The following is a 26,961-nucleotide window of genomic DNA, read 5'->3' as shown; positions in this document are numbered from 1 at the left end:
CAAAATCTCTTCATTTTGGATTGAAAATTACTTTTTTATTCACGGATATCAATATTAAGAAATGCGACCATGTCAGAATTTTTGCAAATGGGGTACAATGAGGTCATGCAATGGACACCGTCACCCATAAAGGTCACTTTGAAGTCCTAGTTTAATTTATACTTGTATGTAAAGTAAATCAAAGATGGTAAATGATAACGTATAGCTACCAACATTTGTATCATTGACTTTCTTTTTTTTTTGTATTGAAATTTTGTAATTTTTCTTCTTCTCAAACCGATAAAAGATACATTTCACCCGTCCTATTTCATAAAATTTTGCTTTCAACCCAGCACGGCAATAAAATTGGGTTCTACATAGACAACATGCTCTATGAAAAATGCCAGCACTTGTTTTTTCACCGTTTTGTAATCTTACCTGCTAAGACCCTTATCTTCACAGAACCACTGAGTTCCTGAGTAAATATTCTGCCACAGATTTAAATCTTCAGGGGGATTTGATGTAAGTGGTTGCAGGATTGTACGTCTCAGGAGTTCATATCTAACACAAAAGACAAGCAGAGCGTCTGGATTATCTCGACTAATATTATTAAACAAAAAACAGGCGGTTTTCAAACATTATTTTGTTTTTACAGCTTGGTTTTTACAATTGATCGGATAAACAATGTTGCGGTTTCCAAACTTATTTTGCTACAAATTGCAAAAACAAACAAACAAAAAAATATAATTTTAATAAATCCATTAACATAGAAAATCTACTAGAGGTCTTTATCACGGCAATTACATCTAGCGGCACTATCACACCTCCGCCTATATCTCATACGCTTCCACTCTATCCGTGGAAGTTACGGTATTTTATTCTGTGATAATAAACGGCGCACTAGTCCCGGCGAGGGTTAAATGATACTTTGCATCTTATTGCATTCTGCATTTTCTCATGTCCATGGTATAAGGTGACTGTAGAGATGCTGGAGATATTTTTATCCTACGTATGCAATCATTCATTATTTAAGTTCCTACAGGATCTCATAGAAAGTTCTCACTAATGACAATTTGCATTAATGTGAAAGTAGCATGGCTTGGCGTGATGTGCTGCAGAGGCGCGGACTCGCCTTCTGCATATCAAGGAGAACTGGTGTTTAGTTTAAATATATTTAATTCGAATGAATAAAACTATAAGACATATGGAAGATATGAGATAGATAGATACATTTCAGCTTCCTGGACCCTAGAGATCCTCACAAAGATGGTGCCTTCTACAGTACTGGTAACACCATAAACAGGCAGGACAGGATTGGGGCAATTTTGGGATTGGTGATTGGTGATTGGTCACATGGGCGACGCGACCAATCACAAGCCGTGACGTCACCGGAGGCAGTAAACGCGCGCATTTTAAAATTACGTCACGGCTTCTGATTGGTCGCGTCGCGGTCACATGGGCGGCACGCGACCAATCAGAAGCCGTGACGTCACGGAAGGCAGTAAATGCGCGCATTTTAAGCAAAGAACGCTGCCGGTTCCCTCGGTGAGGTCCAGGCTGCGTCGGAGAGGTGAGTATAGCAATAATTTTTATTTTAATTCTTTATTTTACACATTGATAGTAATCCCGATACCGATTCCCGATATCACAAAAGTATCGGATCTCAAGATCGGAATTCCGATACCCGCAAGTGTCGGCCGATACCCGATACTTGCGGTATCGGAATGCTCAACACTAGTTATGAGGTTGGCTCTGATTTCATATTTAAGTTATAAGCATGGTTATTGTGCCCTATTTATGTTCTGAACTTGGTTCAATGTTTAATGCTATATTTAGGATAAGACTTTGGTTCTTGTTCCATATTGTGGCTATATGCTTGGTTCTGATATTGTGTTTATGTTTTGAGCTTTAATCTTGGGCTGCAGTTATATTTATATTATGAAATTGGTTCTGTTGTCGTGTTTACAGTTGTGCTCAAAAGTTTACATACCCCGGCAGAATTTTTGCTTTCTTGACCTTGTTTCAGAGAATATGAATGATAACACCAATGTTTTTTCTCAGAGATAGGGGTTGGGTGAAGCCATTTATTGTCAAACTACTGTGTTTTCTCTTTTTAAATCATAATGACAACCGAAAACATCCAAATGACCCTGATTACAAGTTCACATCCCCCATTTCTTAGTACCGTGTATTGCCCCCTCTAACATCAATGGCAGCTTGAAGTCTTTTGTGGTAGTTGTGGATGAGGTTCTTTATTTTCTCAGATGGTAAAGCTGCCCACTCTTCTTGGCAAAAAGCCTCCAGTTCCTGTAAATTCCTGGGCTGTCTAGCATGAACTGCGCGCTTGAGATCTCCCCAGAGTGGCTCAATGATATTGAGGTCAGGAGATTGAGATGGCCACTCCAGAACCTTCACTTTGTTCTGCTGTAGCCAATGACAGGTCGACTTGGCCTTGTGTTTTGGATCGTTGTCATGTTGGAATGTCCAAGTACGTCCCATGCGCAGCTTCTGTGGTGATGAGTGCAAATTTTCCTCCAGTATTTGCTGATAACGTGCTGCATTTATCTTTCCTTCAACTTTGGCCTGTTTCCTGTGCCTTTATATCTCACACATCCCAAAAACATCAGCGATCCACCTCCGTGCTTTACAGTAGGAATGGTGTTCCTTTCATCATAGGCCTTGTTGACCTCTCTCCAAATGTAACGTTTATGATTGTGGCCAAAAAGTTTATTTTTGGTCTCTTCACTCCAAATGACCTTGTTTCAGATGTTTTGAGGCTTGTTTCTGTGCTGTTTTGAGTATTGTAGGTGAGATACTTTGTGGCATTTGCGCAGTAATTGCTTTTTTTCTGGCAATTCGACCATGCAGCCCATTTTTGTGCTGAGTTGTGTTTACAAAAATTTGGCGGGGTATGTAAACTTTTGATTACAACTGTATAGTACTACTTTGATTCTCGTTTTGTATTTGTGTATTAAGCTTGGTTCCAGTGCTGTATATGTTATAAGCTACTGTATTTATTTACTTACCGTAGTTTAGTTCTACTTCTATATTCATGTAATGAGCTTGGTTTTACTACTAACATTACCTTCTAAGCTTAGTTCTGATTCTTATGTTTTTTATGAGCTTGACAGTAGTATTACATTTGGTTTTAGTTTGGTTCTGGTGCTGTATCTCTATGTTATGAGGTCCATTTTGGTGCTGTATGTGCTGAGATTAGGTCTGGTATTGTATTTATATGGTGAACTTTTTTTTGCTATACTTATGATAGGAGTATGGTTTCAGTACTGTATTTACATGTGTTTGGTTCTTGTCTTGTTTTTACATGATCATAGTTTTGGTGATGTATTTATGTTACGTGTTTGGTTATGGTACTGTATTTATGATTTAAAAATGATTCTGGTACTGTTTTAATCTTATTTATGAGATGGTTTTTGGTTTTGCATTTATGTTCTAAACTTGCCTTTATTGTGGTTTATATTTTGTGAGCTTGGTGCTGTATTTATGTATTCAACTTAACTTGCTTGAGTTACATTGTTTATTATATAACTGTTTCTGATACGGTTTTTAGCAAAGAGGTGGTACTGCATTTATGTAATGATCTTTTTTTTGTTGCATTTATATCATTCGTTTGGATAATATAATGTATTTACATACCAAGCTTGGTTCAAGAGCAAAATATGTATGATGAGGTTGGGTGCTTTATGTACTGAGATTTTACTTGTGCTGTATCTATGCTTGTTTCTGCTACTGTATTTTGCAGATATCAACATTTTTTGGCAGAAAGAGACTGGGCACTGGCAGGAAGCAGCAATAAGCTCAGAGATCTCATACCCGAATTCAAGATTCTGAATACGCCAATGAATAAATAAATGTCTCATTTGTGTCTTTTGTGTTTCAATGTTCAAGAGGTGTTCTCACTATGAAATATCAGTATCGTATGTCTCACAGAAGTAATATGGTTTCAGTAAATTATATTTATTGTGATAGAAGAACTACAACAATTTCCAATTTTGCTGTGAAATAGCAGCACAAGGCAACAGTGGTCCATGATGTCATGATGAGAAATAAGGTCCTATGTCCTGTCTGAATAGATGGTCGTCTCATCTAATAAAAGAAACAATGGAGAGATGGAAAGGCATGACTCTATTCCAATTTATGGAAATGTCGGAAAAAGCAAGTGCACGATCGCTACCATTCATTCTCCATGGAGATGCAGCTGCAATTGGTCATCTTATCAAATTTTACGGGTTTTTATAATTTACATGTGACCTTTAGATGTAAAAAAATAAATAATATGGGAATATCCCTTTAAATAGTCAATTTAGCGACTTTATTTGATAAATAATATTATAAATAGACAATCTGCGAATAAATGTATTTATATTGTTGTCTTAGCCATGAAACATCCCTCCAAAGTGACGGCCACTAGATGTAACTTGCTGTCCACTGCCTATTGTAAAAATGGATTGCACTTTACAACAGGCAGTAGACAGCACGTTACAGAGAAGGGAGGCAAATAGCGGTCGCCACTTTGGAGGGATGTTTCATGGCTAAGACAACACTATTTACAAATAAAGTGATTTGCAGATTTTCTGTTTATCACATCATCTGTCCACGTCTTCTCCATATGTACAATTGTCCACTGCCTGTTGTAAAGTGTAATCTACCTGAAACAAAAGTGTAATCTACCAAGAAAAGGAGACAAATTACAGAAAGTGGGGCAGATCTTTATCTCTTTGAAAGTATTAGGGGATCCTTTTTTCTTTGCTACTATTCCTTCTGTCAAACTGCCTACAGCCATAACAGAAATACAGGTCATTGGACAATGGCCATTACAATAAATGCTGGAAAGTGTGAAAAAGGAAGTTCTGCACCTATAATGCTGGAAGAATGCTAATGAAGAGAAACTGTTCACTTAAAAATAGTGAAGGGCAAATCACCTAGCTTGAAAATTATGCCAGTTCCTGGACTTAGACTGGTATATGCACCAGAAGCATCTGTAAACAGTTTTGCAGGATGATTTCAGAAAGTACATGCTTTTAGTCTTTGGCAGAAGGGCAGGCACATTTGTAATCTTCTTAACAAAGTAAATAATTATAATAAGGCGGATTTGTCACAATACCTTATATCTGGTCCATTAGGCCGTAGAGGAGATTGCCATGAGATAGCAATGAAATTTTCGCTAACCGGTATCACTGACAGGGGCTGGATGCCTTCAGGAGGAGCGGGCTGTGTGGTCCTATATGTAGGCAAGCTCTCGGTACACCCTCCATGATGGGTCGCCCCTCCAGAACAAGCCACAATGGTCACAGAATACTCTGTGTATGGGATTAGGCCTGACATTATATAGCTCATTACAGTCGGGTCGGTCAGAAGGATCCAAGGTTCTGGCATGCGGATCTCGTAGCTTAGTATGTCTCCATTAGGTAGGACTGGAGGAATCCAAGCGACCTGAAATAAGGAGAATTATGGAGTCAAATTAGAGAAAATACAATTCCTCGTCACTTTCCGCGGAGTTACTACATAACGATTTTACAAAAAATATAGTAATTTTATACAAAAATACACAGTATATACAACAATTAAATTGTAACTCCAAAAAGATAAATTCGTGGGATAATTTATATCACAGGATGGACGGACCAGTTACTGGTATGTAAATGATAAAAAAGGCAACTACATTTTAAAACCATTTCAATGTATCCAGTGTGAAGCCTGAACCGCACACAGAAATCCCAGCACTTACAGCCTCGGCTGCTATCACTGAGGTTATTAATGGTCATCTGACGTGCTGAATGCACTTGGACAAATCATCAAGATCCGCTGCTGGCAGATCAGGTGCAAATGGACATGGGCAACAGCATGAGGAGGGCTTCATGAGGGAATGTCACACCAGTCCTACTCTTGGAATAATGGTGTGGGCCAACATAATGTACGGCAGCCGGACCTCTCTCGGCTTCTTTCAAGGTAGACTAACAGTTTGGCGTTACGTTGTTTTGGTGGTGGAATCAGTGGTGTGGCTATTTCTCCAACGTGCCCCAAGTGCCATCTTTCAATAGAACGACTCCAGGTCAAATGTTATTGGTGCTACTGTGAGCATGGTATAAATGTGCTACCATTGTCTGCACAGTTTCCGGATTTGTCTGTCATCGAGCACATCTGGAACATCATTGGTCGATAATTATACAGGAGCTGCCAGCAGAGGATCTTGATGATTTGCTTAAGTGCATTCAGCGCACCAGAACATTCCTTAGATGACCATTAGTAGCCTCACGGATAGCAGCCATGACTGTAAATGTCGGGATTTCTGCACGTGGCTCATATGCCATACTCCATGACTTTTTCTTCTTGGTGTTGCTATTTCAATGTTGAAGAGTGTATATTACCATGTGAGATGATGATATACTGTAGATTATTAATGGATAGATCGAGAAAGATAGATAGATAGTTAGCTAGATAGATAATAGATAATAGATAGATAGATAGATAGATAGATAATAGATAGATGATAGATAATAGATAGATGATAGGTAGATAATAGATGATAGATAGATAGATAGATAGATAGATAGATAGATAGTAGATAGATGATAAATAGATAGATATATAGATAGATAGATAGATAGATAGATAGATAAATAGATAGATAGATAGTAGATAGATGATAAATAGATAGATAATAGATAGAAAGATAGATAATAGATAGATAGATAGATAGATAGATAGATAGATAGATAGATAGATAGATAGATATTGATAGATGATAAATAGATAGATGATAGATAGATAGATAATATATAGAAAGATAGATGATAGATAGATAGATAGATAGATAGATAGATAGATAGATAGATAGATAGATAGATGCTGTAGATAATGAAATGGATGGACTATAACACTTCCCTTTGTGGCTACTGAGTCACCTAAGGAGAAGTCTTTTGAGGCCACAGTGCACTTAGCACCTCCGTATTTCAAGGACAATGTATAGCGGTGGCATGCTCAGGATTGGTAAAGTACACAGCGTTACGCTCTCTGGTTTTCCTAAGGCTCGTGGGCTTTCACTCTGTATCTTGGCAATGTAAAGCGTGAAAGCATCAGAGCTCATAAGAACGCACTCAGAGCGGCATAAGCAGTTTGCTCATGATTTGGTGATCAGGATTTGTGCTGGAGAGGCGGCTATTGTGGAGCACACAGTCAGACAGCACACGCTCTGATATAAGCTCACAGAGATACTTATGAGGGGTCATTATCTGTTATACACAAGTCATTGAATAGTAACCTTGGGATACTTGGCTATCTGTGATTAAGACGTTTCCACAGACACTCTGCCCTCTGGTGATTCACAGTCTAATATGTCCGGGCTTTTTCAGCTGTACAGATATATTACAAGGTGCAGTTGGATGAATTCTGCAACAGGCACTTAATGACAGCCAAATGACGGTAGTAAACGAGGAGGAAGAACTGTGTTGTGGGGTGTACATGTCAAAAATCACATCAGTGGGTGATAAAAGATCTGTGAATTCAGAGGGCACTTATGTAATGTTCAAAAGTGCGCAGTTACGTCAGGATTAAAGAGGAGCAAATTTGGCAAAATTCTAATTCGGACAAGAAAGACAATTTGCATCAGATTTATTTGATATAAATGAAATGTGCTTGATTATGCTCTGAGGACTCTCCAGTCCCCTAAACAAATAAATGTAGGGTTTAAAAAAAAAATGTGTCTATTCCTTTCGTCCTCTTCTAGGAACCTCCAGTCCTGTTTTCACAGAGGTCTTCGGTGCCTCCAGTTTTCTTCAAGAAACTTCCAGTCCTCCTTCATAACCACAGAGGTCTTTGTGGCTCCAGTTCTCAATAAGGTAACTTACAGTCCTTCCATCTCCACAATGGTCTTCTGTGCCTCCAGTTCTCTTCTACGAGCTTCCAGTCCTTTTTCATCTCCACAGAACTCTTTGTGCCTTCATTTATCTTCTAGGAGCTTCCAGCCCTCTTCCATCACCATAATGGTAGTCGGTATCTCCAGTTCTCTTCTACGAGCTTCCAGTCCTTTTCCATCTCCACAGAGGTCTTTGTGCCGCCAGTTCTCTTCTAGGAGCTTCCAGTCCTCTTCGATCTCCACAGAACTCTTTGTGCCTTCACTTATCTTTTAGGAGCTTCCAGCCCTCTTCCATCACCATAATGGTAGTCGGTGTCTCCAGTTTTCTTCTAGGAGCTTCCAGTCTTTCTCCATTTCCACAGTAATCTTTGATCTCTCCAGTTCTCCTCTAGGAACTTCCAATTCTTTTCCATCTCCACAGTGGTCTTCGGTTTTTCCAGTTCTCTTCTAGGAGTTTCTGGTTTTCTTCTGTCTCCAGAGTGGTGTTCTGTGCCACCAGCATTTACTAGTCTTTATGACATCATGACGTTGCAGGTCTACTCACATGTTCACATTGCGTGAGGCCTAGTCCGCACCCCAAGTGCCAAAAACAGCTCTGGAGATGAAATATGAACAGAGGCACCTAGTAGAGGACTGGAGAGCCTGACTGGGAGTTGAGCCGAGGAGGTGAGGTACTTTATATTTTTTAACCCCTTCCCAGTGCTTTAAAATTCACCATTTTCTGTGGATTTGCCCAAAGCAAATTGCAAAAAGAATTGAATGAAAAAAAAAAATAGATTTGTGAGAAATTAAAGTGAAATCAACTTTTTACTTGTAGAGTAGGAAAATCAGGGAAAATTAGGGAGTTGTAGCTAGATTCTATTTTATCTGGACCAAACATTTGATTTACTGCCTCTACCGTGCTTATAAATTCTCATGGCAAGAGAGGGTGTCTTGTTCAGACACCCTGGTACCAGATCCCCAGGTCACATTCACCAATAGTACTAAGATTATATGTCTCATTGCCTAGAGCCTAGAGGAAACCAAAAGGTTATTATGCAAAGTTGGAGACTAGTACTATAAATTGCAAATTATATTTGATAGACCTTGTGACAGATTTTGTACTAGGACCTGGGAGCTTCTTGGTTAGTTATGCCTCCCAAAAGCAAATAAGATGTTTTATATTCCAAAAGGTAATGTTGTAGTCACGAGGCATCCATCCATTAGACTCTCAACGTTTATTGGTGGCCATAGACCTTCAGGAAATGAATGCTTTATCAGTTATCCCTCCAGGCCCCCCACATTCTTAATCTCTAAGGAGAAAAGGTGGCTGCCAAACATCTCTGGTGGTGGCTTCTCTACCTTGAATTCTTCTTTCCTGTAACATCCGCTGTCGGTAGAGTTAGGGCAGAAGATAAACTTCAATATGGGTAATTTTGATCAGTTTTACCAACTATTGCATTAAAACTGGACAAGAATGCGATGCCAATGACAGTCTACAAAAAGTGAATCAGTCATGTTGTATTTTTTTATTACCTATTTCCCTGTATGGTGTGATTGTGGCTGAACATTTGCTTCTTGGCACAAGCCTACCCTATTGTTTTACCCTTTACTGTAAAACTATAAGTGGAATATTTTTTAATGTTCCTCCCCACTTTTCGAAAAGTCGAGAAAAAGAAGTAAAATGTCAAAAACTTGCCTATTTTTCAGGAAAATTATAGTTTGGCGTGTTTATGTACATATCATTTGTACTAACAATCCAGTGTACAACTAAAGTTATGTGTATGGCCAACTTCAGGCTGGCATGAGAGCTCTCTTTTTTCTTTTTTAAGAGGTCTACTTTAGTATCTACTCAACTTATCTCTTGAATGACTGATTGGAGGACCATTTCTTATGCTTTAAATCTAGGGGTGGATAGATAAAATCGCCCTTCCATGTGTCCTGTGTTTCCCCTACCTGATAGAGGGTCCTTTACCTCCTTCCATTCTGGGGGCATCTAGGCCCAGGTGAACCCTATGCCAATCATTCATGTTCATCATCTGCTCATTGTGCTTGATTTCGTTCCTTAGATAGACCGCCTTCCTCCAAAAATATCTTAGCCCAATTGTCTTCCTAGTAGCTTTTTTTTTTATCAAAAGGAGATTAGATTCTGTTGCCTACCATGTATACGGTATGATAGTGGTGTAACTGGAAGCTCGTGAGCCCCAATGCAAAATCTTCAAGGTTTTGATATTGTTGTATTGTCCAAAAGGACTTTTTTGGGCACAGTTAGACTCCAGGGCCTGGGTGTAAATGCAACACCTGCATCCACTATAGTTATGCCCCTGGGGAATAATGACTAAATTCTGCATACAAGGATATATACTACATTGGTCCTACACAAATAATAACAAGTATAGATTAAAAAAATGTGAAATCAAATAAAAATACAACGAAAAAAAAAATCAAATTTTTGGACAATCCTTCTGCGTTCTCTTTGACTTCTGGCCACTCTTCTGTACAGCACTCAAGTATTCTTTGATGATCGATGTATGTGAATTTAATGTGTTTCCCCCAAGTGTTTTACTATCTTTCTATATCTGGACGGATGCCTACCTTTTCTATAAAGCTTTTGATGAAGTTCTAATGATGGCATGAAACACGTGGAGCTCTGTTTTACGGCCTATTCATTGATTTTTTTCGCAATAATGAAAGCAGCTTTTAAAATCACAGAGATCATTATCATTTTTTCCTTTTTACTTTTGGAGTTTTTTATATTTGCATTTTCTTCTCCTTGTCTTTAACCATTTTTCTGCAGGTTGGGAGCAGAATTTTTGCTTTCTGCTGTGTATATGGGGATGTCGACATCAAATAGCTTTGATCTGCCAGTTTAACAGTATGAATTGACCTTACTAAATACATTTCTTTGATCTGCTTTTAAGCTGTTAATTAATTTTATGAGGCAAAATGATTTATGTTTAGTGCTTTATTTATGTTACATTTTTTGTTGTTTCTCAGCTTAGATATAGTAAAATATGTATTTTTTGCTTTTGCACCATTTTAAACAATTTGTTTTCAGTCCCCGTTTATGTGGGCACAGTTTTCATTATCCAGAAATTTTCACCTAACTTACCTTTTGAGACTTTATGAAATGTTGCAACATTCTTGCACAATTATACTCCAGTATACCAATGGAGTTCAAAATCTGTCTCTTTCTTTTTCCTTGGCCCAGAAGACTAACTAACATATGACATTTTAAAGCTTATTGAAAGGGTTTTGAAACATTTAATGCTAAAAAAGCTCACATAAAGAAAAAAAAAGCTCTAAATAGAGAAAAGACACAAACAGTACATAAAAAAAATACAAATGATAAATTGGCACCAATGTCTTTAATGTAAACCCTTCACTATCACTATTATAATTAGAAGGATTTTATTTAGGACTTCAACATTGTTGGCCAGTTTTTCAGACTTCCACGAGCCTAGTGATGCATTGATGGGCTGTGGTCCCCAAAGCAGAGACACATTCTATTCAATTGTTTACAAAGGCACAATGATTTTTCTGTACAAATGTCAACACTTAAAGCACTTGTGCGGCTACAATAAGAATCCTGGAGGTAACAATCAATCAGACCCTTGTTAATATATCATATCTATCTATCTACACTGCTCAAAAAAATAATGGGAACACTTAAACAACAGAATATAACTCCAAGTAAATCAAACTTCTGTGAAATCAAACCGACCACTTAGGGTACTGTCACACAGTACCATTTTGATCGCTACGACGGTACGATTCGTGACGTTCTAGCGATATCGTTACGATATCGCAGTGTCTGACACGCAGCAGCGATCAGGGATCCTGCTGAGAATCGTACGTCGTAGCAGATCGTGTCGAACTTTCTTTCGTCGCTTGATCACCCGCTGACATCGCTGGATCGTTGTGTGTGACAGCGATCCAGCGATGTGTTCGCTTGTAACCAGGGTAAACATCGGGTAACTAAGCGCAGGGCCGCGCTTAGTAACCCGATGTTTACCGTGGTTACCAGCGTAAACGTAAAAAAACAAACAGTACATACTCACATTCCGGTGTCTGTCCTCCAGCGTCTCAGCTTCTCTCCACTGTGTGAGCGTCTGCCAGCCGGAAAGCGAGCACAGCGTTGACGTCTGACGTCACCGCTGTGCTTTCCGGCTATGGCGCTTACACAGTGGAGAGAAGGAGAACGCCGGGGACAGACACCGGAATGTAAGTATGTACTGTTTGTTTTTTTTACGTTTACGCTGGTAACCACGGTAAACATCGGGTTACTAAGCGCGGCCCTGCGCTTAGTTACCCGATGTTTACCCTGGTTACCGGGGACTTCGGCATCGCTCCAGCGCCGTGATTGCAACGTGTGACCGCAGTCTACGACGCTGGAGCGATATTCATACGATCGCTGCGACGTCACGGATCGTGCCGTCGTAGCGATCAAAATGGTACTGTGTGACAGTACCCTTAGGAGGCAACACTGATTGACAATCAATGTCACATGCTGTTATGCAAATGGAATAGACAACAGATGGAAATTATTGGCAATTATCCAGACACACTCAATAAAGGAGTGGTTCTGCAGGTGGGGACCACAGACCACATCTCAGTACCAATGCTTTCTGGCTGATGTTTTGGTCACTTTTGAATGTTGGTTGTGCTTTCACACTCGTGGTAGCATAAGACGGACTCTACAATCCACACAAATGGCTCAGGTAGTGCAGCTCATCCAGGATGGTACATCAATGTGAGCTGTGGCAAGAAAATTTGCTGTGTCTGTCAGCGTAGTGTCCAGAGGCTGGAGGATGGAGGCGCTACCAGGAGACAGGCCAGTACACCAGGAGACGTGGAGGGGGCCATAGGAGGGCAACAACCCAGCAGAAGGACTGCTACCTCAGCCTTTGTGCAAGGAGGAACAGGAGGAACACTGCAAGAGCCCTGCAAAACGACCTCCAGCAGGCCTCAAATGTGCATGTGTCTGCACAAACGGTTAGAAACCGACTCCATGAGGGTGGTCTGAGTGCCCGATGTCCACAGATGGGGGTTGTGCCCACAGCCCAACACCATGCAGAGCTCTTTGTTGTGAACTGTGTTTCTGGGCTCTCTCTGGTGGTAACTAACGGTATTGTGTTAGGCATGTCTTGTTGCAGGCCTGAGCTCCAGCTGTGTCGTTAAGCAGCGGGTGTTCCCTATTTAAGTCTCCTCTGGACTCAGTCTCTTGCCTGGCATCGTTGTATCCAGACCTATATGGTCTCCTCCGGATTCCTTTCAGTCTGTCTCATGCAAGAAAAGCTAAGTCCGTTTTGAATAATTTGGATCGTTTGCATTTTTCTGTGTTTTTGTCCAGCTTGCTTAATATTGGATTTTCTGGCTCGCTGGAAGCTCTAGGGGGCTGATATTCTCCCTCCGCACCGTCAGTCGGTGTGGGGGTTCTTGAATGTTCAGCGTGGATGTTTTTGTAGTGTTTTCTGCTGACCGCATAGTCCACTATCTATTTTCTGCCTATCTAGACTAGTGGGCCTCACTTTGCTGAATCTAGTTCATCTCTACGTTTGTGTTTTCCTCTTGCCTCACCGTTATTATTTGTTGGGGGCTTTCTTTATCTTTGGGGTTCAATTTCTCTGGAGGCAAGTGAGGTCTTATTTTCCCTCTAGGGGTAGTCAGTTCTCCGGCTGGCTCGAGACGTCTAGAACCAACGTAGGCACGTTCACCGGCTGCTTCTAGTTGTTTGTGTTAGGATCAGGTATGCGGTTAGCCCAGTTTCCACCTCCCTAGAGCAGTATTTATGTTTTTGCTATCTTGCCGGAATATCAGAGATCCTCTACCACTGGTATCATAACAGTATGCCAGGCCTAAAGAAAATGTTTATTGCATCGCAGAAGTGGGATTAAAAAGAAGTTCTGAGGTTTTTTTTTTTGTTGCTGCAGTTTGCCTAGCTTCTTCCATCCCCTTTTTCTCTGAGTGGCTGGAACTCTGCTGCAGATATGAATGTCCAGACTCTGACTTCTAGTGTGGATCAGCTTGCTGCTAGCGTGCAAAGCATTCAGGATTTTGTTATCCATAGCCCTATGTCTGAACCAAAAATACCTATTCCTGAGCTGTTTTTTGGAGATAGATCTAAGTTCCTGAATTTTAGGAATAATTGCAAATTGTTTCTGTCTCTGAAACCTCGTTCCTCTGGTGATTCCGCTCAGCAAGTTAAGATTGTTATTTCCTTCTTGCGCGGCGACCCTCAAGATTGGGGTTTCTCTCTGGCACCAGGAGATCCTGCATTGGTGAATGTTGATGCGTTTTTCCTGGCACTTGGTTTGCTTTATGAGGAGCCTAATCTTGAAAATCAGGCTGAAAAGATGTTGCTGGCTATCTCTCAGGGTCAGGACGAAGCTGAGGTATATTGTCAAAAATTTCGGAAATGGTCTGTGCTTACTCAATGGAATGAGTGTGCACTGGCCGCAAATTTCAGAAATTGTCTTTCTGAAGCCATTAAAGATGTAATGGTGGGGTTTCCTATCCCTACAGGTCTGAATGATTCAATGGCTCTGGCCATTCAAATTGATCGACGTTTGCGGGAGCGCAAATCTGTTATTCCTTTGGCAGAGCTGTCTGAACGGTCACCTGACCCTATGCAATGTGACAGAATTCTGACCAGAGCCGAGCGACAAAATCATAGACGTCAAAATGGGTTGTGTTTCTACTGTGGTGATTCAACACATGTTATCTCAGCATGCTCTAAACGCTTAAAAAATTTTTTTAATCCTGTCGCCATTGGTACTTTTCAGCCTAAGTTTATTTTGTCTGTGACTTTAATTTGTTCATTATCTTCTTACTCCGTTATGGCTTTTGTGGATTCTGGTGCTGCTTTAAGTCTGATGGATTTGTCATTTACCAAGCGCTGCGGTTTTGTCCTGGAGCCTTTGGAAAATCCTATTCCTCTTAGAGGAATTGATTCTACGCCATTGGCAGAGAATAAACCTCAGTATTGGACGCAAGTGACCATGTGCATGACTCCTGTACATCAGGAGGTGATTCGTTTTCTGGTACTGCATAAAATGCATGATGTTGTCGTTTTGGGTCTGCCATGGTTACAGGCCCATAATCCAGTTTTAGATTGGAAAGCTATGACTGTGTCTAGTTGGGGGTGTCAGGGGATTCATGGCGATTCTCCATTAGTGTCTATTGCTTCTTCTACTCCTTCTGAGATCCCTGAGTTTTTGTCAGACTTTCAGGATGTATTTGATGAGGCCAGGTCCGGTGCCCTTCCTCCTCATAGGGACTGTGATTGTGCTATAGATTTGATTCCTGGTAGTAAATTTCCTAAGGGACGACTCTTTAATTTATCTGTGCCAGAGCATGCCGCGATGCGGAGTTATATAAAGAAGTCTTTGGAGAAGGGACATATTCACCCATCCTCTTCTCCTCTTGGTGCAGGATTCTTTTTTGTGGGCAAGAAAGATGGGTCTTTGAGACCTTGTATAGATTTTCGTCTTCTGAATAAGATCACAGTTAAATTTCAGTATCCTTTGCCATTGTTGTCTGATTTGTTTGCTCAGATTAAGGGATCCAGTTGGTTCACCAAGATAGATCTTCGTGGTGCGTATAACCTTGTGCGCATAAAGCAGGGAGATGAATGGAAAACGGCATTTAATACGCCCGAGGGTCATTTTGAGTACCTGGTGATGCCTTTTGGATTATCTAATGCCCCTTCTGTGTTTCAGTCCTTCATGCATGACATCTTCCGGAAATATCTGGATAAATTTATGATTATTTATCTGGATGATATTTTGGTTTTTTCTGATGATTGGGAGTCCCATGTGAACCAGGTCAGGATGGTGTTTCAGGTTCTGCGGGAGAATGCTCTATTTGTGAAGGGCTCAAAATGTATCTTTGGGGTACAGAATGTTTCTTTTTTGGGTTTTATTTTTTCCGTTTCTACTGTGGAGATGGACCCAGTCAAGGTCCGTGCCATTCATGACTGGACTCAGCCCACGTCTGTTAAGAGCCTGCAGAAGTTCTTGGGCTTTGCTAATTTTTACCGTCGGTTTATCGCTAATTTTTCCAGCGTGGTTAAACCTTTGACGGATATGACCAAGAAGGGTTCTGATGTTGCTAATTGGTCTCCTGCGGCCGTGGAGGCCTTTCGGGAGCTGAAGCGCCGGTTTACTTCAGCGCCAGTCTTGTGCCAGCCGGATGTCTCTCTTCCCTTCCAGGTTGAAGTTGATGCTTCTGAGATTGGTGCAGGGGCCGTTTTGTCGCAAAAAAGTTCTGATGGCTCAGTGATGAAGCCATGCGCCTTCTTTTCTAGAAAATTTTCGCCTGCTGAGCGGAACTATGATGTTGGTAATAGGGAGTTGTTGGCTATGAAGTGGGCATTTGAGGAGTGGCGACATTGGCTCGAGGGAGCTAGACATCGTGTGGTGGTCTTGACTGATCATAAAAATCTGATTTACCTCGAGTCTGCCAAGCGCCTGAATCCTAGACAGGCTCGTTGGTCGTTTTTTTCTCCCGTTTTGACTTTGTTGTCTCGTACCTGCCTGGTTCGAAGAACGTGAAGGCTGATGCACTTTCTAGGAGTTTTGTGCCTGACTCTCCGAGAGTCTCGGAGCCGGCTGGTATTCTCAGAGAGGGAGTGATTTTGTCTGCCATTTCCCCAGATTTGCGATGAGTGCTGCAGAAATTTCAGGCTGATAGGCCTGATCGTTGCCCACCAGAGAGACTGTTTGTCCCTGACAGATGGACCAGCAGAGTTATTTCTGAGGTTCATTCTTCGGTGTTGGCGGGACATCCTGGGATTTTCGGTACCAGAGATTTGGTGGCTAGGTCCTTTTGGTGGCCTTCCTTGTCGCGGGATGTGCGTTCTTTTGTGCAGTCCTGTGGGATTTGTGCTCGGGCTAAGCCTTGCTGTTCTCGTGCCAGCGGGTTGCTTTTGCCCTTGCCTATCCCGAAGAGGCCTTGGACGCACATTTCCATGGATTTCATTTCGGATCTTCCGGTATCTCGGGAGATGTCTGTCATCTGGGTGGTGTGCGATCGTTTTTCTAAAATGGTCCATTTGGTGCCCTTGCCTAAGTTGCCTTCCTCCTCTGATTTGGTTCCTTTGTTCTTTCAGAATGTGGTTCATTTGCACGGCATCCCTGAGAATATTGTGTCTGACAGAGGATCCCAGTTTGTGTCCAGATTCTGGCGATCCTTTTGTGCTAAGATGGGTATTGATTTGTCTTTTTCGTCGGCTTTTCATCCTCAGACTAATGGCCAGACCGAGCGAACTAATCAGACGTTGGAGACTTATTTGAGATGTTTTGTTTCTGCTGATCAGGACGACTGGGTTACCTTTTTGCCACTGGCCGAGTTTGCCCTTAATAATCGGGCTAGTTCTGCCACTTTGGTTTCACCCTTTTTCTGCAACTCTGGTTTTCATCCTCGTTTCTCCTCGGGCCAGGTTGAACCTTCTGACTGTCCTGGGGTTGATTCTGTGGTGGATAGGTTGCAGCGGATTTGGAACCATGTGGTGGACAATTTGAAATTGTCACAAGACAAGGCCCAGCGTTTTGCCAACCGCCGCCGCGGTGTGGGTCCCCGACTTCGTGTTGGGGATTTGGTTTGGTTGTCTTCTCGGCATGTTCCTTTGAAAGTCTCCTCTCCTAAGTTCAAGCCTCGCTTTATCGGTCCTTATAAGATTTTGGAAATCCTTAACCCGGTGTCTTTTCGCTTGGACCTTCCAGCGTCATTTGCTATTCATAATGTGTTCCATAGGTCCTTGTTGCGGCGGTACGTGGTGCCTATGGTTCCTGCTGTTGAGCCTCCTGCCCCGGTTTTGGTTGAGGGCGAGTTGGAGTACGTGGTGGAGAAGATTCTGGATTCTCGTATCTCTAGACGGAGACTCCAGTATTTAGTTAAGTGGAAAGGCTATGGTCAGGAGGATAATTCCTGGGTTGTCGCCTCTGATGTTCATGCGGCTGATTTGGTTCATGCCTTTCACGCTGCTCATCCTGATCGCCCTGGGGGTCTTGGTGAGGGTTCGGTGACCCCTCCTCAAGGGGGGGTACTGTTGTGAACTGTGTTTCTGGGCTCTCTCTGGTGGTCACTAACGGTATTGTGTTAGGCATGTCTTGTTGCAGGCCTGAGCTCCAGCTGTGTCGTTAAGCAGCGGGTGTTCCCTATTTAAGTCTCCTCTGGACTCAGTCTCTTGCCTGGCATCGTTGTATCCAGACCTATATGGTCTCCTCTGGATTCCTTTCAGTCTGTCTCATGCAAGAAAAGCTAAGTCCGTTTTGAATAATTTGGATCGTTTTCATTTTTCTGTGTTTTTGTCCAGCTTGCTTAATATTGGATTTTCTGGCTCGCTGGAAGCTCTAGGGGGCTGATATTCTCCCTCCGCACCGTCAGTCGGTGTGGGGGTTCTTGAATGTTCAGCGTGGATGTTTTTGTAGGGTTTTCTGCTGACCGCATAGTCCACTATCTATTTTCTGCCTATCTAGACAAGTGGGCCTCACTTTGCTGAATCTAGTTCATCTCTACGTTTGTGTTTTCCTCTTGCCTCACCGTTATTATTTGTTGGGGGCTTTCTTTATCTTTGGGGTTCAATTTCTCTGGAGGCAAGTGAGGTCTTATTTTCCCTCTAGGGGTAGTCAGTTCTCCGGCTGGCTCGAGACGTCTAGAACCAACGTAGGCACGTTCACCGGCTGCTTCTAGTTGTTTGTGTTAGGATCAGGTATGCGGTTAGCCCAGTTTCCACCTCCCTAGAGCAGTATTTATGTTTTTGCTATCTTGCCGGAATATCAGAGATCCTCTACCACTGGGATCATAACAGCTCTTGGCATTTGCCACAGAACACCAGGATTGGCAAATTCACCACTGGCCCCCTGTGCTCTTCACAGATGAAAGCAGGTTCACACTGAGCACATGTGACAGACGTGACAAAGTCTTGAGACGCCATGAAGAGCGATCTGCTGCCTGCAACTTCCTTCAGCATGACCGGTTTGGCAGTGGGTCAGTAATGGTGTGGGGTGGCATTTCTTTGGAGGGCCGCACAGCCCTCTGTTGTGAATTTGGATTCTGGGCTCCCCCGGTGGCTACTGGTGGAATTGAACTGGTGTTTTCATCTTCTCTGTTCACCTGTTCCCATCAAGATGTGGGAGTCGCTATATAACCTTGCTGCTCTGTTAGTTGCTTGCCGGTCAACAATGTTATCAGAAGCCTCTCTGTGCTTGTTCCTGCTCCTAGACAACTACTAGATAAGTTGGACTCTTGTCCATGTTTGTTTTTGCATTTTTGTTCCAGTTCACAGCTGTAGTTTCGTTACTGTGTCTGGAAAGCTCTTGTGAACAGGAATTGCCACTCTGGTGTTATGAGTTAATGCCAGAGTTTTAAAGTAATTTCTGGATGGTGTTTTGATAGGGTTTTCAGCTGACCATGAAAGTGTCCTTTCTGTCTTCTGCTATGTAGTAAGTGGACCTCAAATTTGCTAAACCTATTTTCATACTACGTTTGTTATTTCATCTTAATTCACCGCCAATACATGTGGGGGGCCTCTGTCTCCTTTCGGGGTATTTCTCTAGAGGTGAGCTAGGACTAATATTTTCCTCTGCTAGCATTATTTAGTCCTCCGGCTGGTGCTGGGCATCTAGAATCAACGTAGGCATGCTACCCGGCCACTGCTAGTTGTGCGTTAGGTTTAGTTCATGGTCAGCTCAGTTCCCATCTTCCAAGAGCTAGTTCCTATATATGCTGATGCTATGTTCTCTTGCCATTGAGAACATGACAGTTTGACCGGCCCACTAAAGGGTTAAAATCCTTGGCTGAGAAAGGAGAGAAATAAGAAGTCTGCTGAGAATTTTTTTTTTTTTTCTCCTTCTAATCTTTGAATGGCTCTGTGTCCACCTGTTTGTAATGGATCTTCAGAGTGTAACTGCAGGTTTGAATAATCTCGCCACGAAGGTACAAAATTTGCAAGACTTTGTTTGTCATGCACCTGTATCTGAGCCAAGAATTCCTTTGCCGGAATTTTTCTCGGGGAATAGATCTGGGTTTCAGAATTTTCGAAATAATTGCAAATTATTTTTGTCCCTGAAATTTCGCTCTGCCGGAGACCCTGCACAGCAGGTCAGGATTGTGATTTCCTTGCTCCGGGGCGACCCTCAAGACTGGGCTTTTTCATTGACACCAGGGGATCCTGCGTTGCTCAATGTGGATGCGTTTTTTCTGGCCTTGGGGTTGCTTTATGACGAACCTCATTTGGAGCCTCAGGCAGAAAAAACTTTGATGTCCCTATCTCAGGGGCAAGATGAAGCGGAAATTTACTGTCAAAGATTCCGTAAATGGTCTGTGCTTACTCAGTGGAATGAGTGCGCCCTGGCGGCGACTTTCAGAGAGGGTCTCTCTGATGCCATTAAGGATGTTATGGTGGGGTTCCCTGTGCCTGCGGGTCTGAATGAGTCCATGACAATGGCTATTCAGATCGATAGGCGTTTGCGGGAGCGCAAACCAGTGCACCATCTGGCGGTGTCCACTGAGAAGTCGCCAGAGAGTATGCAGTGTGATAGAATTCTGTCCCGAAGCGAGCGGCAGAATTTTAGAGGGAAAAATGGGTTGTGTTTCTATTGTGGTGATTCTACTCATGTTATATCAGCATGCTCTAAGCGCACTAAAAAGCTTGATAAATCTGTTTCCATTTGCACCTTACCGTCTAAGTTTATTCTATCTGTGACCCTGATTTGCTCTTTGTCATCTATTACCACGGACGCCTATGTCGACTCTGGCGCCGCTTTGAGTCTTATGGATTGGTCCTTTGCCAAACGCTGTGGGTATGATTTAGAGCCTTTGGAGACTCTTATTCCTCTGAAGGGGATTGACTCCACCCCATTGGCTAATAATAAACCACAATACTGGACAGAAGTAACTATGCGTATTAATCCGGATCACCAGGAGATTATTCGCTTTCTGGTGCTGTATAATCTACATGATGATTTGGTGCTAGGATTGCCTTGGCTGCAATCTCACAACCCAGTCCTCGACTGGAGAGCTATGTCTGTGTTGAGCTGGGGATGTAAGGGGGCTCATGGGGATGTACCTGTGGTTTCCATTTCATCATCCATTCCCTCTGAAATTCCTGAGTTCCTGTCTGACTATCGTGACGTCTTTGAAGAATCCAAGCTTGGTTCATTACCTCCGCACCGAGAGTGCGATTGTGCCATAGATTTAATCCCGGGTAGTAAATACCCAAAGGGTCGTTTATTTAATCTGTCTGTGCCTGAACATGCTGCTATGCGAGAATATATAAAGGAGTCCTTGGAAAAGGGACATATTCGTCCATCGTCATCTCCCTTAGGAGCCGGTTTTTTCTTTGTGTCAAAAAAAGACGGCTCTTTGAGACCATGTATCGATTATCGGCTTTTGAATAAAATCACTGTAAAATATCAATACCCATTGCCGTTGCTGACTGATTTGTTTGCTCGCATAAAGGGGGCCAAGTGGTTCTCTAAGATTGACCTTCGTGGGGCGTATAATTTGGTGCGAATCAGGCAGGGGGATGAGTGGAAAACCGCATTTAATACGCCCGAGGGCCACTTTGAGTATTTAGTGATGCCTTTTGGTCTTTCAAATGCTCCGTCAGTTTTCCAGTCCTTTATGCATGATATTTTTCGCGATTATTTGGATAAATTTATGATTGTGTATCTGGATGATATTCTGATTTTTTCGGATGACTGGGACTCTCATGTCCAGCAAGTCAGGAGGGTTTTCCAGGTTTTGCGGTCTAATTCTTTGTGTGTGAAGGGTTCTAAGTGTGTTTTTGGGGTACAGAGGATTTCCTTTTTGGGATATATTTTTTCTCCCTCTTCCATTGAAATGGATCCTGTCAAGGTTCAAGCTATTTGTGATTGGACGCAGCCCTCTTCTCTTAAGAGTCTTCAGAAATTTTTGGGCTTTGCTAACTTTTATCGTCGATTTATTGCTGGTTTTTCGGATATTGCTAAGCCATTGACCGATTTGACTAAGAAGGGTGCTGATGTTGCTGATTGGTCCCCTGACGCTGTGGAGGCCTTTCGGGAGCTTAAGCGCCGTTTTTCCTCTGCCCCTGTGTTGCGTCAGCCTGATGTTGCTCTACCTTTTCAGGTTGAGGTCGACGCTTCTGAGATCGGAGCTGGGGCAGTGTTGTCGCAGAAAAGTTCTGACTGCTCCGTGATGAGGCCTTGTGCCTTCTTTTCCCGTAAATTTTCGCCCGCTGAGCGGAATTATGATGTTGGGAATCGGGAGCTTTTGGCCATGAAGTGGGCTTTTGAGGAGTGGCGCCATTGGCTTGAGGGGGCCAGACATCAGGTGGTGGTATTGACTGACCACAAAAACTTGATTTATCTTGAGACCGCCAGGCGCCTGAATCCTAGACAGGCGCGCTGGTCATTATTTTTCTCTCGGTTTAATTTTGTGGTGTCATACCTACCGGGTTCTAAGAATGTTAAGGCGGATGCCCTTTCTAGGAGTTTTGAGCCTGACTCGCCTGGTAACTCTGAGCCCACAGGTATCCTTAAGGATGGAGTGGTATTGTCAGCCGTTTCTCCAGACCTGCGGCGGGCCTTGCAGGAGTTTCAGGCGGATAGACCGGATCGTTGCCCACCTGATAAACTGTTTGTTCCTGATGATTGGACCAGTAGAGTCATCTCTGAGGTTCATTCTTCTGCGTTGGCAGGTCATCCTGGCATTTTTGGTACCAGGGATTTGGTGGCAAGGTCCTTCTGGTGGCCTTCCCTGTCACGAGATGTGCGAGGCTTTGTGCAGTCTTGTGACGTTTGTGCTCGGGCCAAGCCTTGTTGCTCTCGGGCTAGTGGATTATTGTTGCCCTTGCCTATTCCTAAGAGGCCTTGGACGCACATCTCGATGGATTTTATTTCAGATCTGCCTGTTTCTCAGAAGATGTCTGTCATCTGGGTGGTGTGTGACCGTTTCTCTAAGATGGTCCATTTGGTTCCTCTGCCCAAGTTGCCTTCTTCTTCCGAGTTGGTTCCTCTGTTTTTTCAAAATGTTGTTCGTTTGCATGGTATTCCTGAGAATATCATTTCTGACAGAGGGACCCAATTCGTGTCTAGATTTTGGCGGGCATTCTGTGCTAGGATGGGCATAGATTTATCTTTTTCGTCCGCTTTCCATCCTCAGACGAATGGCCAGACCGAGCGGACTAATCAGACCCTGGAGACATATCTGAGGTGTTTTGTGTCTGCTGACCAGGATGATTGGGTTGCTTTTTTGCCATTGGCAGAGTTCGCTCTCAATAATCGGGCCAGCTCTGCCACTTTGGTGTCCCCGTTTTTCTGTAATTCGGGGTTTCATCCTCGATTTTCCTCTGGTCAGGTGGAATCTTCGGATTGTCCTGGAGTGGATGCTGTGGTGGAGAGATTGCATCAGATCTGGGGGCAGGTGGTGGACAATTTGAGGTTGTCCCAGGAGAAGACTCAGCTTTTTGCCAACCGCCACCGTCGTGTTGGTCCTCGGCTTTGTGTTGGGGATTTGGTGTGGTTGTCTTCTCGTTTTGTCCCTATGAGGGTCTCTTCTCCTAAGTTTAAGCCTCGGTTCATCGGCCCGTATAAGATATTGGAGATTCTTAACCCTGTTTCCTTCCGTTTGGACCTCCCTGCATCCTTTTCTATTCATAACGTTTTTCATCGGTCATTATTGCGCAGGTATGAGGTACCGGTTGTGCCTTCCGTTGAGCCTCCTGCTCCGGTGTTGGTTGAGGGTGAGTTGGAGTACGTTGTGGAGAAAATCTTAGACTCTCGTGTTTCCAGACGGAGACTCCAGTATCTGGTCAAGTGGAAGGGATACGGCCAGGAGGATAATTCTTGGGTGAATGCATCTGATGTTCATGCCTCTGATCTGGTTCGTGCCTTTCATAGGGCCCATCCTGATCGCCCTGGTGGTTCTGGTGAGGGTTCGGTGCCCCCTCCTTGAGGGGGGGGTACTGTTGTGAATTTGGATTCTGGGCTCCCCCGGTGGCTACTGGTGGAATTGAACTGGTGTTTTCATCTTCTCTGTTCACCTGTTCCCATCAAGATGTGGGAGTCGCTATATAACCTTGCTGCTCTGTTAGTTGCTTGCCGGTCAACAATGTTATCAGAAGCCTCTCTGTGCTTGTTCCTGCTCCTAGACAACTACTAGATAAGTTGGACTCTTGTCCATGTTTGTTTTTGCATTTTTGTTCCAGTTCACAGCTGTAGTTTCGTTACTGTGTCTGGAAAGCTCTTGTGAACAGGAATTGCCACTCTGGTGTTATGAGTTAATGCCAGAGTTTTAAAGTAATTTCTGGATGGTGTTTTGATAGGGTTTTCAGCTGACCATGAAAGTGTCCTTTCTGTCTTCTGCTATGTAGTAAGTGGACCTCAAATTTGCTAAACCTATTTTCATACTACGTTTGTTATTTCATCTTAATTCACCGCCAATACATGTGGGGGGCCTCTGTCTCCTTTCGGGGTATTTCTCTAGAGGTGAGCTAGGACTAATATTTTCCTCTGCTAGCATTATTTAGTCCTCCGGCTGGTGCTGGGCATCTAGAATCAACGTAGGCATGCTACCCGGCCACTGCTAGTTGTGCGTTAGGTTTAGTTCATGGTCAGCTCAGTTCCCATCTTCCAAGAGCTAGTTCCTATATATGCTGATGCTATGTTCTCTTGCCATTGAGAACATGACAGCCCTCCATGTGCTCGCCAGAGGAAGACTGACTGTCATTAGGTATCGAGATGAGATCCTCACAACCCATGTGAGACCATATGCTGTTGCGGTTGGCCCTGAGTTCCTCCTAATGCAGGACAATGTCCCACCTCATGTGGCTGGAGTGTGTCAGCAGTTCCTGCAAGATGAAGGCATTGAAGCTATGGACTGGCCCGCCCGTTCCCCACACCTGAATCCGATTGAACACATCTGGGACATCATGTCTCGCTCCATCCACCAACGTCATGTTGCACCACAGACTGTCCAAGATGCTTTAGTCCAGGTCTGGGAGGAGATCCCTCAGGAGACCATCTGTCACCTCATCAGGAGCATGCCCAGGCATTGTAGGGAGGTCATACAGGCACGTGGAGGCCACACACATTACTGAGCATCATTTCCTTGTCTTGGATCAGCTTGAAATTTGATTTTCTACTTTGATTTTGAGCATCATTCAAACTCCAGACCTCCATGGGATATTAGTTGTGATTTACATTGATCATTTTTAGGTTTTATTGTTCTCAACACATTCCACTATATAATGAATAAAGATTTACAACTGGAATATTTCATATCAAGGGGTTGCTGGGAGGTTGTCAAGGGCTGTTGGTAACGGCTTGCTCTACTGGAGATGTCAGTGTCTGGGTTACATAGCCGCCTGTTGTCCTTTGTCCTCTGAGGAGATGGACTGCAGCCTAGGGAGGCGCTGCTCATACTATGCCTATCTCGCCTGCAGAGTGGACTATCAGCTCAGTGAGGGGCCGCAGGCATATCCCATGACAATAAATGGGGTGCTGGTGTCAGGACTCTTGGACTCATTAAGTTTGGTGACCGTGATAAGGGCCACATTCCCCCAGCAGTTGATCCCAGGGAAACATGTGGGCATCCGCTGTATGCACGGTGATGCCAAGGACTACTCCATTGCCAGAATGACGATAAAAATGAACTGTGGTACTGAGTCCCATGAGGTCAGGGTAGTCAAAGACTTTCTACACCTAGTAATAATTGGGTGGGACTTTAGCCTCTTCTGGGACCTGTGGGAAAAGGCTAGGGTGCCCACTAACTCAGACAGGAGTCGGTCCACCCATGAAGGATCCCCATTGCAGTCGGAGGCTGATAAGTTCCTCCTGTGTGTCCTTGCTGGTGATGAGGACGAGACGGTGACGAGTGAGGTTGAGATTCCTGAGTTGAGGGTTTCTGGGAGGAATTTTGGGACTGCCCAAATGCAGGATCTTACTTTAAAAAAATGTGTTTGACAATGTGGCTGTGATAAATATGGTTGCTCAAGAGCCGGGGGCCAACACCAGGTTTCTGTATTTCACTTTAAATTAAGAACTGCTTTATCGGGTCACTAAACCTAGAGGGGAAGTGATAGAGCAGTTGTTGGTGACAGGTTCCTATAGGCGTAAGGTATTAGATCTGGCTCATTCTCATGTCTTGGGTGTGCATCTGGGAGTAGACAAAACTCAAGAGCAGGTCCTTCAGAGATTCTACTGGCCCGGGTGTCACCAAGACATTGTTCAATTCTACCGATCCTGACCTACCTGTCAGCTAACTGCTCCCGTATCCCATTTCTGCAGTCCCCTAGTGCCGTTGCCCATAGAAGTCCTATTTGACCGGATTGCCATGGACCTTGTCAGGCCCTTAGTTTAGTCCGCTAGAGGCCATCAATACTTCCTGGTGATAATGGACTATGCAACACGGCACCCAGAGGCGGTACCTCTGAGAGGCTCTGCTGCCAGGAGTATAGTGAGAGAGCTAGTTCATATTTTCTTATGGACAGGCCTGCCAAAAGAGATCCTGATGGACCAAGGGACCCCGGTCATGTCCAAGGTTATGAGAGAGTTATGTGATGCCAGAACACAGGCATGGATGCTTACCTGTTCAAGGCCTCCAACAATTGCACTACCCAGGGTGCACCAGGCCCAAATGAAGATAGCGAAAACACAGGTGCAAATAATACCGATGCAGCCAACCTACAATCAGGAATTGCCTGCTTGGAGCACCCGTGCAAAAAAATAGTCTGTATGTGGCATGTTCACACAGGAATGCAAAATATATGGTGAAAAGCCTATTAATGACGCCATATATATAGCGGGCTAACCATGATGCATCCTGTGTGAACAGAGGCCACAGTGTACAGAGCCATCTAGGGCCCAGGCGCACCCTGGAAAAATGTACAGTGCACCAAAAACATAACAATGTATGCAAGGTATTGGTTGATATTATGGCCACAATATTGAAGCTGCCAACCCACGTCAAGGGTCCTTGTATCTTGGCAGTCCTAATCTAAAAAAAACCCTAGATGGCTCTGTACACTGTGGCCTCTGTTCACACAGGATGCATCATGGTTAGCCCGCTATATATATGGCGTCATTAATAGGCTTTTCACCATATATTTTGCATTCCTGTGTGAACATGCCACATACAGACTA

At 43.4% G+C, this 26,961-nt stretch overlaps 1 protein-coding gene across 1 annotated transcript in view; it reads right to left on the bottom strand.

Annotated features, from left to right (window-relative positions):
• USH2A (usherin) overlaps window positions 1–26,961 on the bottom strand; it is a 930,843-nt gene that overhangs the window by 292,919 nt on the left and 610,963 nt on the right. Inside the window, exons 41-42 of the mRNA XM_077281431.1 lie at window positions 5,102–5,430; window positions 418–540 (exon numbers count right to left, since the gene is read on the bottom strand). Of these exons, the coding sequence (XP_077137546.1) occupies window positions 418–540; window positions 5,102–5,430 (452 nt within the window). The remainder of the gene's footprint in view (window positions 1–417; window positions 541–5,101; window positions 5,431–26,961) is intronic.

The sequence above is a fragment of the Ranitomeya variabilis genome, chromosome 2 (assembly GCF_051348905.1).
Source record: "Ranitomeya variabilis isolate aRanVar5 chromosome 2, aRanVar5.hap1, whole genome shotgun sequence".
Lineage (NCBI taxonomy): Eukaryota > Metazoa > Chordata > Amphibia > Anura > Dendrobatidae > Ranitomeya > Ranitomeya variabilis.
Note: the sequence above shows the minus strand (reverse complement) of the source record. Positions and strands in the feature narration are given on the sequence as shown.